Raw genomic sequence first — 13,612 nt, 5'->3', positions numbered from 1 at the left:
TTATCAAGATAATTAAATTCTTTTGAAGAATTTCATTTAAAAATTTTTAAAATAATTGATTTTCTGCGACGAATTAAATGTTATTTATGAAAATATTTGAATTATTGCAACGAATTTTATTATTTTATTGAACAATTGAATGTTTCTTAAAATTGAATTATTTCCTTAAGTTTTAATAAAATTTTTAAGAATAATTGCACCTTTTAAGAAATTTATTTAAAATTGTATTAAAAATATTTGAAATTCTGCGATGATTCAATTAAAAATAATTGAATTCGTAAATGAAATTTTATTATTTATGAAAATAATTGAATGTCTTCGTAGAATTGTATCATAAATTATTTTTTTCAATAATTAAATATTTTGATAAATTTTATGAAAATATTATTGAAAATTATTAAATTGCGAAAAACTTTTGAAAATAATTGAAATTTTGCAAATAATTTGATTTAAATTTTTGAGAAGAATTGAATTTTTTAGGGTAAAATTTTGCTATTTGTAAAGATAATTGAATTCTTGACGAGAGATTCTTTAAAATTTTTTTAAATAATTGAATTTCTTCGTAGAATTTTATTACTTTTGAAAATAATTGAATTCTTGTGATGAATATTGTTATTTATGAAAATAATTGAATTTTGCAAAGAATTTTATTTAAATTTCCTAAAAATAATTGAATGTCTGTGAAGAAATTTGTTATTTATCAAGATAATTGCGTAAAAACTTTTGTACCTAATAATTAAATAATATTATAAAATTCATTCTTGTCAGAAATAGAAAAACTTTTTGTAGGTTTTTTTATTAGAATTAGTGATAGTTTCATAGTTTATGAGGCAAACAAAGAAGACACCAAAAATTCAGAATTTTCTCATAAATTCTAAAAATTTAATTTTTTCCAGCACTTTTAGTAAAAATTCCTTACTTTTCCCTGACTAATTCTACTTTTCCTGACTCCCCTGATTTCCCTGACCTGTGGCAACACTGTTAAGGCGATGTCAAAGTCAATGCGATTTTCCCATTGAAGCTCAATGTAAAAATCCAATCGACTTTGACACCCCCTTGAGGTATGTTGCGATTTTTTTAAAATATTATTTTCCTAGGTGAAAAGAAATTTGTAATTTATACAATCGAATCTATTTGAATCTATTTGGTATTCGAATAATAGTTTCGTCTTTCTGGTGTTCGGGAATAATTTTGCAGAATTTTCTGTTGATTATATGCAGCAGGAAACATTTCCCCTAAAGACTTTAGTGATGACCCAAGTGACTGCACTTTACACTTGTTTCCGAGCACTTTGGTGATCTCTGGAATGAAAGCCACCTTGTTAGAACCACCTCCGATTTTAATCAGGTCTCCTCCCTTCCTTGAAGACCTTTCCCTCCCGACTCTGGTTTGGTTAACGTTTAGATTAACTTCCTCGCAAAGTTTGATTAGCATACGTCGTTTCTTTGGGGACACTGATCACCATTGTAGATCGATTCCTTGTCTTTTGCACCTTTTTTGCAGTTTCTTTCCGCCATTTCTTTTTTCGTAATCAAATTCTGTTGATTAATATTCGATTGGGTAAATTACATAGTTATTATCGTATCAAGGGCGCAAAATAGGTGATTGGGACGATGGCGAGATGAAGGGACCGAGGGGACATTTTCGCGCCCGAGGCGAAGCCGAGGGTGCGAAAGTGTCCCCGAGGTCCCGAAATCTCGCCGAAGTCGTAATCACCTTTGCGCCCATGTTGCGAACATAATTTTTTGTCCTAACTGCATGAAAAGTATGGCATTGAGGGCACGAGCGAAGCGGGCGCAAAAGTACAGCAAGCGGGCGTAAAAGTACTTTTGCGCCCGCTCGGGCTAGATGAAGCGGGCGCAAAAGTACTTTTGCGCCCGCTTGTGTGACGTCAGCGGGCGTAAAAGAACTTTTGCGCCTGCTTCCCCGACCCCGGGCGAGAATCAGTTACTTTGCGCCCACTTTAAGTGCCCGAAATGACATACTTTTCGTGCAGGTAGGACAAAAAAAATATTTTATATCTAAATTGAAGAAGAAAAATTGTCTGTACTGGAAAATAAATTTAAATTAGGTTCTAATATTTAGAAAATGGTAATAAAATTCTGTTGATTAATATTCGATTGGGTAAATTACAAAACCATTTTATATCCAAATTGAAAAATTTAATTTTCTATCCTGAAGTGTGTTTAACTCACCTGAAGTATTCACCAAACTTGATAGTGAGTTACATTCTGTACCTAATATAATTGTTGAAGACAAGACCACCGAACGAAATAAAAAAGACCAGAAACAAAACAAAACTGAACCACAGGGACCAAGAAGGTCAATTTCATTAAAAAAGTTTCTATTGTGAAAACAAGTGGCTCTTTCCCTCGGAGTGAGTTTAAATTTTATTTTCGTAATTTTTGCCAACAGACGTTACACCATGGAACGACCCTTGTGCACTGGGACTGTGATAGCGGAGCATCGCGAACAGCATTGGTCTATGCTCGTGTTGATCGTGCGTGTGGCACTTTCGTTTGGGAAAAGCCATCTTGGAGTTCGTTAAAAACATCAACGACATTGGGAACGGGAGCACAGGATTTTTGTCTGACAATCAATGTTGAGGAAACAATAACACCAGGATTGGTGAATAGATATTCGGCGCAGCAAACGGATTGTGCATTCGTTACACTTGAGGAGGGTTATCTTGACCTGGCCTGTGTAAAGGAGGTCATGATTGGATGCTGCGATCGAGATCGAGATCAGGAATTGAGAGGCATTTGCAAAAGATACGGCCTTCCTGGATCTGATTCTTGCATTGGTTTGATGTACGGGTCAAGTCTATCGGATAATCGGCTTATCTTTCTCCTCTGCCCGCCAGCGCTCAGCAAGTAAGTACATATTTGCAGAAAGCGGGAAATTGAATTTTTTTTTTTACAACTCATTCATTGTTTGAAATTTTTTTTTCACTTTTTCCCAAATCATTTATTTCTTCTAAAAAGATTTCTACTTTAAATTAAAATATTTAATATTTTACATAAAACTGCTTAGGAAAAGTGGTAATTAATTACTAGCATCAGTTAGAATTTAAAATTAATTTTTACAAGAGCTTTTTAATTTTTGTTTTCACTCTTAAAAGAAGACATTTTATTTCGTAAATAATCTCTATTGTATTTTATTTCAAAAATTAAATTTTTCGCTGGATTCATTTCGACCTTGTTCTATTTTATTTCAATGGCCTACATATTTTGATTGTCTCCCTCTTTCACACTGATATTTTCTTTCGTTCAAATTTCATTTTATCTAATATAGTTTTATGTTGACACACTTTTTTTCATATCTTCTTTGTTCTTTCACATATATCAAAGAATTTCACAAAATTAACGTGAATAATTAGGAAGATTCTTAGCTTTTAAGAGTTAAGCGAACTACTATTTGATTTTCAAATTAAAAATTTATTTTTTAAAACCATATACTAAGTTTCATTTGCAGAATTTTTAATTTTTTTACCAAATACATTATACTCCAGTAGTTTCACAATTTCTGATAAAAATAAAAAAAAAGTTGATCTCTTGAATTTACTCTTTTGTATTGAATGCCCTACATATGCAACAGTATAAGTAATGCGTAATCAATAAGGAAAATATAAACGAATTTAAGACGTTTTGCTTTAATTAAAAATTCACTTTTTAACTTCGAGAAATATTTCGTTGTTACTGGTTTTGCATTAATTAAGTAAAACTAATATCTCGAGAAAATAGAAAATAATGCAAATTTGTCTAGAAGACTTTTTTAATGAAAATAAAAAAAATTATTCTCCCTCACGAAGGATTTTCAAAAGAATATTACTTTTAAAAGATATCATGTCTCTTTGGTTTTTTTATTAAAAATTCTTTTTGATTTAAATAACTTCAGGAAAAAATTTATAAGTCCTTAGAAAAGTCTAACCTACATTTTTTATTCTAAATAAATTTTGATTATTTAAATTATTATTCTTAATTCTAAATAAAATTACTAGATCATAATTCGATTGTATAAATTACAAAAATCTTTTTAAATCTAAATAAACTAGTAAAGATGTTTATAGCCCTAATCTTTTCTCCGGATTGCCATTCAATTCTGTAAAAATTTCCAGTTAATTTAAGATCCATAAGTAAATCTAATTACTAGATTATAATTCGATTGTATAAATTACAAAAATCTTTTTAAATCTAAATAAACTTTAGTAAAGATGTTTATTAGTCCTCATCTTCCGTCCAGACTGACATTCGATAAAAATTTACAGTAAATTAAAGATCCAAATATCACAACTTACCATTTTGGACGTTCGATCCTAAATGACATTCAATTGTTCAAGATAATTAAAAATCTTAATTCTCTGAAAACTTATAAAGATTATGTCAATAATTGCTATTTGATGAATGATTTTTAAAAAAATGTTTACAAACCTTTTTTTTCAAACAGTATTTTGAAAAGATGTGTTAATTGTAGGTCACAATAAATTGATGGTTACCACACAATTATTGTTGTCCAATACAAACCATGCGAAATCGATTAAGGTGAGCAATTAAATGTGAAATGGCGAGAGCTACAGTAATTACACTGCAACAGTTGATTACGCATTTGCCAATGTGAATGAAATTCTGACACTGCATATATACTAGTATTGTTAAAATGTTGCTGAATTTCTGATATTCCTCAATATCATTCACGTTATACTTTATATCCTATATATCATCATGCAAGATTCAATTTTGGATTATTGAACTTACTATATGAGGAAAAATGTAGGCCACAAGTATTACGGTCGTGCGCTAAAAAGTATAGAATAAAAGAGGAACATCATGTGTATAGAGTGCTATGGAATAATGTATAAAATGTATGTTAAAAATTGTTTTTTTCAAAGTACCTACCAAGTGGGAAATTATTTTTATAAAAGGCACTTAGGCACTTTAACATTTGATGATGTAAAAAAAACAAACTTTAAAAAGTGGAAATGTAGTAAACTCCATTTATTGTAATAAACTGTTTGGAGAGCGCGATATCTAAGAAAATTCTTGTCATTTGTCTCAATTAAAATGAACATAATTCATGTAAAGCTTTTCAGCAATGAATAATTTACATTTAATGCTTTGACAAAACAATACAAGGCTTATGATTTGCATTCATTAGTAAAATTAGTTATAACAAAATAGGAATTTAAGCACTAGTCTTAAAAATTGATTAATAAATGTCTATATAAATTGTGTATTTTGTTCTCAGAACATGGTACATGGGTTTGTGTTGGATTCTACGGGGCTTAAAGAGACAACAACAATTAACAGATCGAAGATCACGTTGGCTTAAGGAGAAGTACCTTCAACTTTACTTTGAAGAGGGTTGCTCGGAACCAATGACAGCTGATGCAATTCGCATTTTTGGTGGTCGCGACTGGTCTGTGACTGAGAGTATAGGAAGTTTATCGCCAACCAGCAGTAGTACACTTAAAAGGCGTAATGAAAAAAGAAAGAAGACAAAGTCTATCGGAAACATCCATGCACTGTCGAAGGTAATTATCACTAGGGGGTTAGGGACAATTAACAATTTAAATAATTTTTTACAGTGGGTTTAAGTATCGATGACGTGACAAGGAAAGTTTGTTAAAAAAACAATTGTATTAGCTCAGAATTTCACCTGTAAACACCTTTGGGTTACTATCTCCTAATTTTCGGAACGTATTTGTCACCGTTCTTTCAGTTTAGTTTCGTCTGCTTCCTACTGGACAATTCTAACTGTCGTCTGAACGGAAAAGAGCTGCAAATTATTGCTCGTGGAAGTACGTGGCTGCTCGTATCGCTAGTCGCTACAGACGTGACACTAGTGACACGTACACAAGTTAACACGAACTTTTAGTCCGTGCTCACTAGCTACCATATGAACTGGACAAGAATATAGTTACAAAAAACAAAAGAATCCAAAATCTTATATATAACCGATCAAACACTTTTTTCTAGATTAGCCATTTTATTGTCGCTATATGAATACAGAAAGGAAACTTTCCAGTTTTACGATATCGATAATTCCAGAGTACACTTTCAGAAACTTTCCCTTATAATATCCACATAAACTTGGTAATTTTTTTTGCCTTGTTCTTCAATTTTAAAGTTCTAGGGAATCTTTTTTCTTTCGAATGCTTCTAATATATCATCCGTTACTTTTTAAATTGGATAAACTTTCTGGAAATCACTATATTTGCTTCAGTACTCTAATTTCTTGATCTTTTTCATTTTTAATTAATTTCTATTTTCTAACGATGTTTTCGCATCGGGATTTTGATATCAGAAGAAAATCAATGATCTACAAGGTGTACAAAGAGAATTTATTGTCAAATATTAAGAATTAGAAAAGTTAAGAGTATTCTATCTAGAGTTTTTTTTTATCTAATATTGGGTACATTGTGGATATTTGTTTTTGGTGCACAAGAAATTATTTTGACGAAATTAAAAAAAATTAATGATTTATTACAATAGGGCAGAAGGGGTGTTATTAGTTTCGTTAGCATACGCAACTGACATGAAGGAAATATACGAAAGTTCAGGAAAAGTACGCTGCATATAAATGGAAATAGGGAGCGACTTAAAGATATATAGTAGAGTACTGGTAATATTAAAGTGGCTGTACCATTAGGAAAATATATCACGGTTTGACAGTCGAAAGTCTTTGGCTATGAAAAATTCAACAATAGAATCAGAAGTTCGTCTGAAAATGAAAGAGTACTAGATGAGTTGGGTTTAGAGAAATAAATTCTAATTGATCTGGGTACAGGTCACTGGGGAATCGAAGGAAATGAGAGAGCTGATGACTTGGTCCGCACGGAGTCCGGGGTAGAAATAATTAACCCTCAATCGTCGGGGTCAAATCTGGTTAAAGGGGCATTTAAAAAATAGAGCACATGGATCATGAAAAACAGATGGCGATCTTTAGAATTCTTTACATGACAGGAAAGTATGTAAAACAATTTCACCTGAAAACACTTTAGGTTACAATCTCCTACTTTTCGGAACGTATTTATATAATTACCATCAGTAGAAACCCCTACGTCAGCATCTGAAGCACATTAAGCTACTAAATGCTCAACAACACTGAAAATTCATCTAATTCCACAACACCTAAAAAATTGCCTTCGTTCTCTTAATAACGAACTGGGTATTTTTGTATTTTCATCGATAATCATCAGCATCCAATGTGATTATGATAAATTTAATGAAAATAACATTATCCTTGATATTTCTTACTTTTAAATACTATTTTAAATTAAAAAAAAAACCGAAAGATGAAATAAATAATCTCGACGTTCACTGCAGATGAATAAGATTTTAAACGACTTGAAGAAGTATTTAACAAGATTTTTCTCCTTTTCTTTTTAGGATCTGAGCTTTAGGCATTATGATTCCTCAGCTGATGGAGGATTATCCATGGCCCCATTGCATTATATAACAGGAAGCAGAGAATCTTTAACTAAAGTTGTACCAGCTTCACCACGAACTGGCAGAGATAGAATTCCATCACGAAGTCCCCCTGGATCCGCCGAGCGTATTGTCACCTCAAATTTGCCTTATTCCAGTTTACAGAGGTAATTTCCACACATACAAACACATAATCAATTATTGCAGCCAGTCGAATGGATAATAGCTCACCCATTAATTGCATTATCAAAATCTTATTCAATTCCCTCAATAAGCACCACCAATCGAAATGGTGATTGATCTTTCTGATATAACAGTACGCTTGATGTGATGTGTAAACAATATGCTTGCTAATATCTTTGCCTGGCATTAATAGATGATTATTATTAATTGACGATCATTATCAATTGATTTTAATTATCAATTCTATTTTTATATTTGATTGCTTCAAAAAAATATTAATGTTGCTTTATTAATGATTGATTTCCAAAATGTTTTATTCACAAGCTCTGTAGTTGTTAACACTTGTTTCGTCTATTGAGCGATCTTTTTTTTTGAAGCACAAAGCAATTCATTTCTTTTAAATCGATAGTTTTTTACGTGATAAATTAATTTTTTTTAATTAACAATACAATTTCAAGTATTTTTGTCATTATTTCGAGATTTATGGTTTTATTAAAAGGAATTTGCTTCAGACTGACAACCCTATAATTTCTCGCTTGTCTGGTATTCGTGTTGATAGCTCATGCGAATATTATGCTAGCTGCCAGTTTAACATTTCAAGGGTCGCATAACTTTCTGTTAAAGGCAGATAATGTTCAGTAGCTGGAAGCAAGCAGAATCCTAATCATATTTCCAATTTTCTATTCAAAAATATTTCTCGTAAATTATTGGAGTTTCTATTAACAATTAGTAATTAGTTCCCTTCTTTTGGAGAATGATACATTAAAAAAAAAAAAGATTATTGAGAATTTAAAAATTGCAAAATTTAAAATAGAAAATTAATTTTTAACATATTAGGAATGAATTTGCTGAAATGACTTTATCACCGCTTGCCTATTTCCTCCCATTAATTCGAAAGCAGCCTTTTATGTCTCATTAGGGATAAAGATAAGAACGGTTCCAGTGGATTAGGTGGTGGAAGTTCAGAATCACCATGGCAGGTGAAGGCAAAAGCCACATCCATCATGTATGAAACACAATTGAACTTTGTCGAATTCGTTGCTCTGTTTCGTTCATTCAGTTTACGTGCAAGAAAAGATCTTCGCGATCTTTTTGGTCAATTGGCAATCACATGTCGAAGTCAGAGCGACGGTTCAATAAGGGACGTCAATAACATTCGTTCTTCCGTTCTACGTCAGACGAGTGACGCAACACCACAACGAATCGGTAATTAATTTTTCACCACTCACCCTTTCTCAAATTAAATTCAATTTCATACACAAACACCTAAATTCAAAATTACTATTTCCATTAAATAGAAAACTTTTTTTTTTTACTACTACAAAAGAAATAATTCACAAAATTTTCTACGTGCTTCTAATTTTATATGACAAAACATAAAGATTAATAATAAACAGCGCATGCTCTTTATTTATTCTTTAGAGCATTATATTATGATATTATATTTGCATTATAAGGTGACAACTCAAGCACGTTTCTGGAATAAGTAATTGCGTCTCAGAAAAATCAATTCTCTCGTGTTTTCATTCGAATATTTTTTTTTGTTTCGTTAGCTAGCTATATGAAAAGAGAAAAAAATAACTGAATCTTTTCGAAATTATTAATAGATACCTACTAAATTTGTAATAATTATCGATCAATTATTTTTAATTGTCATTCATTATCATTCATTATCATGCATTATCATATTTCATTTTATTCATTGTAATACATATCATAATTGCAAAATTTTAATTAGCTGAAATTCATTTTATGACATTCGGTAGATTAATTGCAAAATTTAATTCCGTTCAATGAATTTAAATTAATGACAATGGAAACTCATTATTTAGGTCTATTAACGAGGAACAACTCCATTGACTGCCATGAGTACAAATCACACAGTAATCTACACAAAAAACAGATACTTGACGCTGTTGCAGCCGCTAGTATTGTTAATAATTGTTCCGGAGTCGATACATCTAAATCACAAGTGATAACATTAGCGACATTCACGAAATTTTTAGAATCTAGACAACAAGAGAAACTCACTGATGAGGATATTAAAAATCTCATCAAGGTAAGGGAGTCTTTATCATTTTGTTGGATAATTAGAGAATAAAAAATTACTTTACTGCATTATTATATGTTTGAGTGTCATTCTAATAGAGTCGAAATTATCTCATCAGCTGTTGGAAAATTCATAATGACGAATTTAAAGTGTTGAGATAATTACGAACTTAATTCAGTGAATGTTTGCTCTAAATTCACTTAATATGATAATAATTTAATTTTCATAATTGATTTTTGTTTTGAAGAATAACGATCTCAATTATTTAACTTTTTAAAAGATTTAGGAGTTGTAATTAATCATTGTTTTGCTGGAGACATTCCTTGGATTTTGAGAAGTTAATAAATTGTGTTCTCATTCTAGAGGCATGAACCAGATCCGGTCCTCCGCACACAATGGTGTTTGTCTTTTGAAGGTTTCGCACGGTACATGATGGACAAAGACAATTACGCCTTTCCCAACGAGTATGCGACGCCATCAGAAACTGAAATGCAACAACCACTTTCTCAGTATTATATAGCGAGTTCGCACAACACTTATTTAACAGGGCATCAACTTAAGGGCGAATCTTCCGTACAATTATATTCACAGGTAGGATCAGAATTTTTTTTATCAATTCTATTTTGTCAAGTAATTATTTATTTGGTAATTATGATCTTCGGTAATTATTGTCCTCAATATGGCAATTGTTATACAGTGGCAAATTTTACCCTTTCGTGGTTGAAGAGACCCAGAGGGAAGCAAATATGTAAACATTTGTCGAAGTTATGCACAGGGGAAGTTAGCAACAGTTCTGGCGACTGGGTGAACCTTCTGGCGTCTTCTTAATGATCTTAGACATTTGAAAGGCTAATGGGGTCTTTTCACAATTTCGCAACAATCTTTTTCAACGTATCTGAAATGGAAATCAATTTCCACTTGTTCCGTGGCAACAGGGCTGATTTTATTATCATCCTTTTACATGGAGCATCAAAAATAAGTTGAGATTTTCGACTACTAAAATTTTTTATATTAGAAAGTTTGGATTTATTAAGCAACTTATTACTTGGTGTAAATGTAGATGAGAGTCGAACAATAATCTACCATCTAATCATAAGAATGTTTATTAGAAGCTGATGACGGCATTTACAGTTCTTAAAATTTTATTGTAACCAGGATTCTACTATTTCTTTTCTGCAATACTTTTAAGATGAATTAAGATTAGAAATGAAACTTAGGTTGTTAATTAAAAGACTCACAAATATTAACGTCTAACGTTAATCTAATATTTATTTATGATAACGATTATTAGAAGCTGATGATGGCATATACAATTCTTAAAATCTTATTGTAACCAGGATTCTACTATTTCTCTTCTGCAATACTTTTATGATGCGTAAAGACAAAAACCTCAGGTAGTTAATTGAAGTAAAAGATTATCACAAATATTGACGTCTAACGTTAGTCTAATATTTAATTAAGAGAACGGTTATTAGAAGCTGCTGACAGCATTCATAGTTCATAAAACTTAATTGTAATCAGGAGTCTACTATTTATTATTTGCTTCGCTCTGACGATAAAGCGTCGACAATAATAAGTATCCTAATCTCCTCTCCCCCAATTTAGGAATAAGATTTCAGATTATGGTATATAAAGTTTTTGACCCGAGAAAGAAGTAATTATTTCCGTATAGGAGATTTTTAGAAATCCTTAGAATACTTCGGATCAAACCAAATTAGGGGTTAGCTAATCTTGCATCTATCATGCTAAATAAAATTCGTTTCTTTGAATTACAACTAATTTTCAATATTCCAAATGAATTTTGGTATTAAAAAATTGTTATCAAATATCTGCCGTTCTAAAAAATTCGATTGGGTAAATTACAAGTCATTTTTAAATCAAAATGAATTGACTAGTAGAAGATTTGATCGTACATCATCCATTCTGAACACATGAAGACAAACTAAATATTAGGTGGACACTGTTTGAATTTACGACAATGTCGGTAAATGCCGGTAGAAGATTCCTGTAATTATCATTACAGTAGTTTTCAATTTCAATAATGCGCACCTTTTGGGGAATTATTATTTTGTTTAATAAGAAGACGCAAAATTGTCTAAGGCATCAAATGGATAGAAGAGAAAAGTACAATTGATAAAAATCGACGGAAAATTCCGTTGTTTTTTTTATTTTTTTTTTAAAAAAGACACGTTTTAACCGAACTAGAACGCAAGCTCCATTTTAACTGAAGAAAAATCTGAGTCCGATGATCATTTATAATTGAGACGTCGATTATAAATAGAAAAAAAAAATTTTTTTTGCGAAGGCAACGCAGAAATGCGAAAAATTTCTTTCCAAAGATTAAAATGGTTCACATATCTAAAAGCAATTACTATTTGTAGGTTCTTCAGACTGGATGTCGGTGCGTGGAATTGGACTGCTGGGATGGAGACGACGGTTCTCCACTCATTTATCATGGTCATACCTTCACTACAAAAATTCCTTTTCGCTCAGTAGTGGAAGCGATAGATAGGAGTGCCTTTGTTAGCTCACCCTACCCTGTAATTCTCTCCATTGAAAATCACTGCTCTCAAAGCCAGCAAGCTCGGATGGCTCAAGTATTTCAAGTATGTGTAAATAATTTTATTGATTTATCTTTTTTCTCTCCATCTTTCTTTCTTATATATATATATATATATACATATTCGACTGCCCTTTCTTTAATGCTAATTTCACAATTTCCATTCATAAAAAAAACTATATTAACCTTATTAATTTTTTCTTCAGCATATTCTAAATTTGAAATTTAATTATTACTTTTTCTTTCATATAGTAATAAATTTAGTTAATAGAAAATCGTTTTTATTTTTTTCCCCATCCATTGTATTTTATCTCTAAGAGTAATAAATTGTTAAAGTTCTCTTTTAAAGTACTTTTAAAAGATTTTTTTCTTTTTTTTTTCTTGTTGAAAGAAAGAAAATCGCATTCGTTTCGAGTAGTTTTCATGCCAGAAATTGTAATAAAAGTTTCTTTTGTGAAATTTGTCAAATTTACGTTCAACGTAGGTATACAATCGGAAATTTTTAAATTGCATTCGATTTCTCACATAAAAAGATTAAGGGTTATAATATTTACTAAATTCAGCTCGAAATAGTAATTTACGATTTGGAAACAAAAAAAAATTGTTTTTAACTTTCAGGCACTTTCAGGATAAATTTTTCTAAATTATTATTTGTTTGGTAAATTTTTTTTTTCTCAAAGTTTGGCATGGTGATAAAATTATATTTTACGACCTTTTATTTTTATACTATTTGTGAATGGCGGAAGGAAAAGAGAGAGAGAGAGAGAGAGAAAAAAATCTACATAAAACAGATACGTGACACTAAATTTTATTTTCCTTTGAAAATTATGTATTTGGAAAATTTGATTTCTTTTTTCCAACACATCTAAAAGTTAAATAAAATAATATTTAAATGAAATTTTTTTTATTCAAAACGATATTTTTTATTATCATACCTATGTAATACTTTTTTATGCAATACTTAAAACGAAATTTAAATCATTTTTTCTCCCTAGTAATGGGAAAATAAATTTTTGTCACGATTTTTGTGGAAATTTCCAGAAAAACAGGTTTTTTTTGGTAGAAAAAAATATTTTACTCTTGAGAATATGTTTTGGAATAGTTCCAGAAAAAAATTGAACCAGATGTAAAGTATTTCCTGGTACGTGAGAAAAATTTTTAACTACTGCTTTTAAAAAAATTCAAATAAAAATTTTATCTAGCAAAAATGTACCGTGTTGTGATATATTTGAAAATAGAATATGATTTTGACATTTAAGTTCAAGTTTAATTTTTTTACCACGTGGGTAGTTTATTAATATTTTAAAACATATTTTCAAATTTGTTTTTAAATTTAGAGGTTAGGGACAGTCAACGGCGTGAAAAGTAAAAAAAAATCGACATTTAAATTAA

At 30.6% G+C, this 13,612-nt stretch overlaps 1 protein-coding gene across 2 annotated transcripts in view; it reads left to right on the top strand.

Annotated features, from left to right (window-relative positions):
• LOC122506461 (1-phosphatidylinositol 4,5-bisphosphate phosphodiesterase epsilon-1-like) overlaps positions 1-13,612 on the top strand; it is a 51,601-nt gene that overhangs the window by 30,256 nt on the left and 7,733 nt on the right. Inside the window, exons 5-11 of one of the 2 annotated variants that reach the window (XM_043618656.1) lie at positions 2,416-2,873; positions 5,245-5,530; positions 7,389-7,594; positions 8,530-8,816; positions 9,443-9,669; positions 10,024-10,251; positions 12,042-12,266. In XM_043618656.1, coding sequence (XP_043474591.1) covers positions 2,416-2,873; positions 5,245-5,530; positions 7,389-7,594; positions 8,530-8,816; positions 9,443-9,669; positions 10,024-10,251; positions 12,042-12,266 — 1,917 coding nt within the window. Of the gene's footprint in view, positions 1-2,415; positions 2,874-5,244; positions 5,531-7,388; positions 7,595-8,511; positions 8,817-9,442; positions 9,670-10,023; positions 10,252-12,041; positions 12,267-13,612 lie in introns of both variants that reach the window. The other variant, XM_043618657.1, reaches the window with a different exon arrangement.

Source organism: Leptopilina heterotoma, unplaced genomic scaffold (genome assembly GCF_015476425.1).
Source record: "Leptopilina heterotoma isolate Lh14 unplaced genomic scaffold, ASM1547642v1 Lhet_42, whole genome shotgun sequence".
In the NCBI taxonomy this organism is placed as follows: domain Eukaryota; kingdom Metazoa; phylum Arthropoda; class Insecta; order Hymenoptera; family Figitidae; genus Leptopilina; species Leptopilina heterotoma.
The sequence above is the reverse complement of the archived record's forward strand: the minus strand, read 5'-3'. Positions and strand labels throughout refer to the sequence as shown.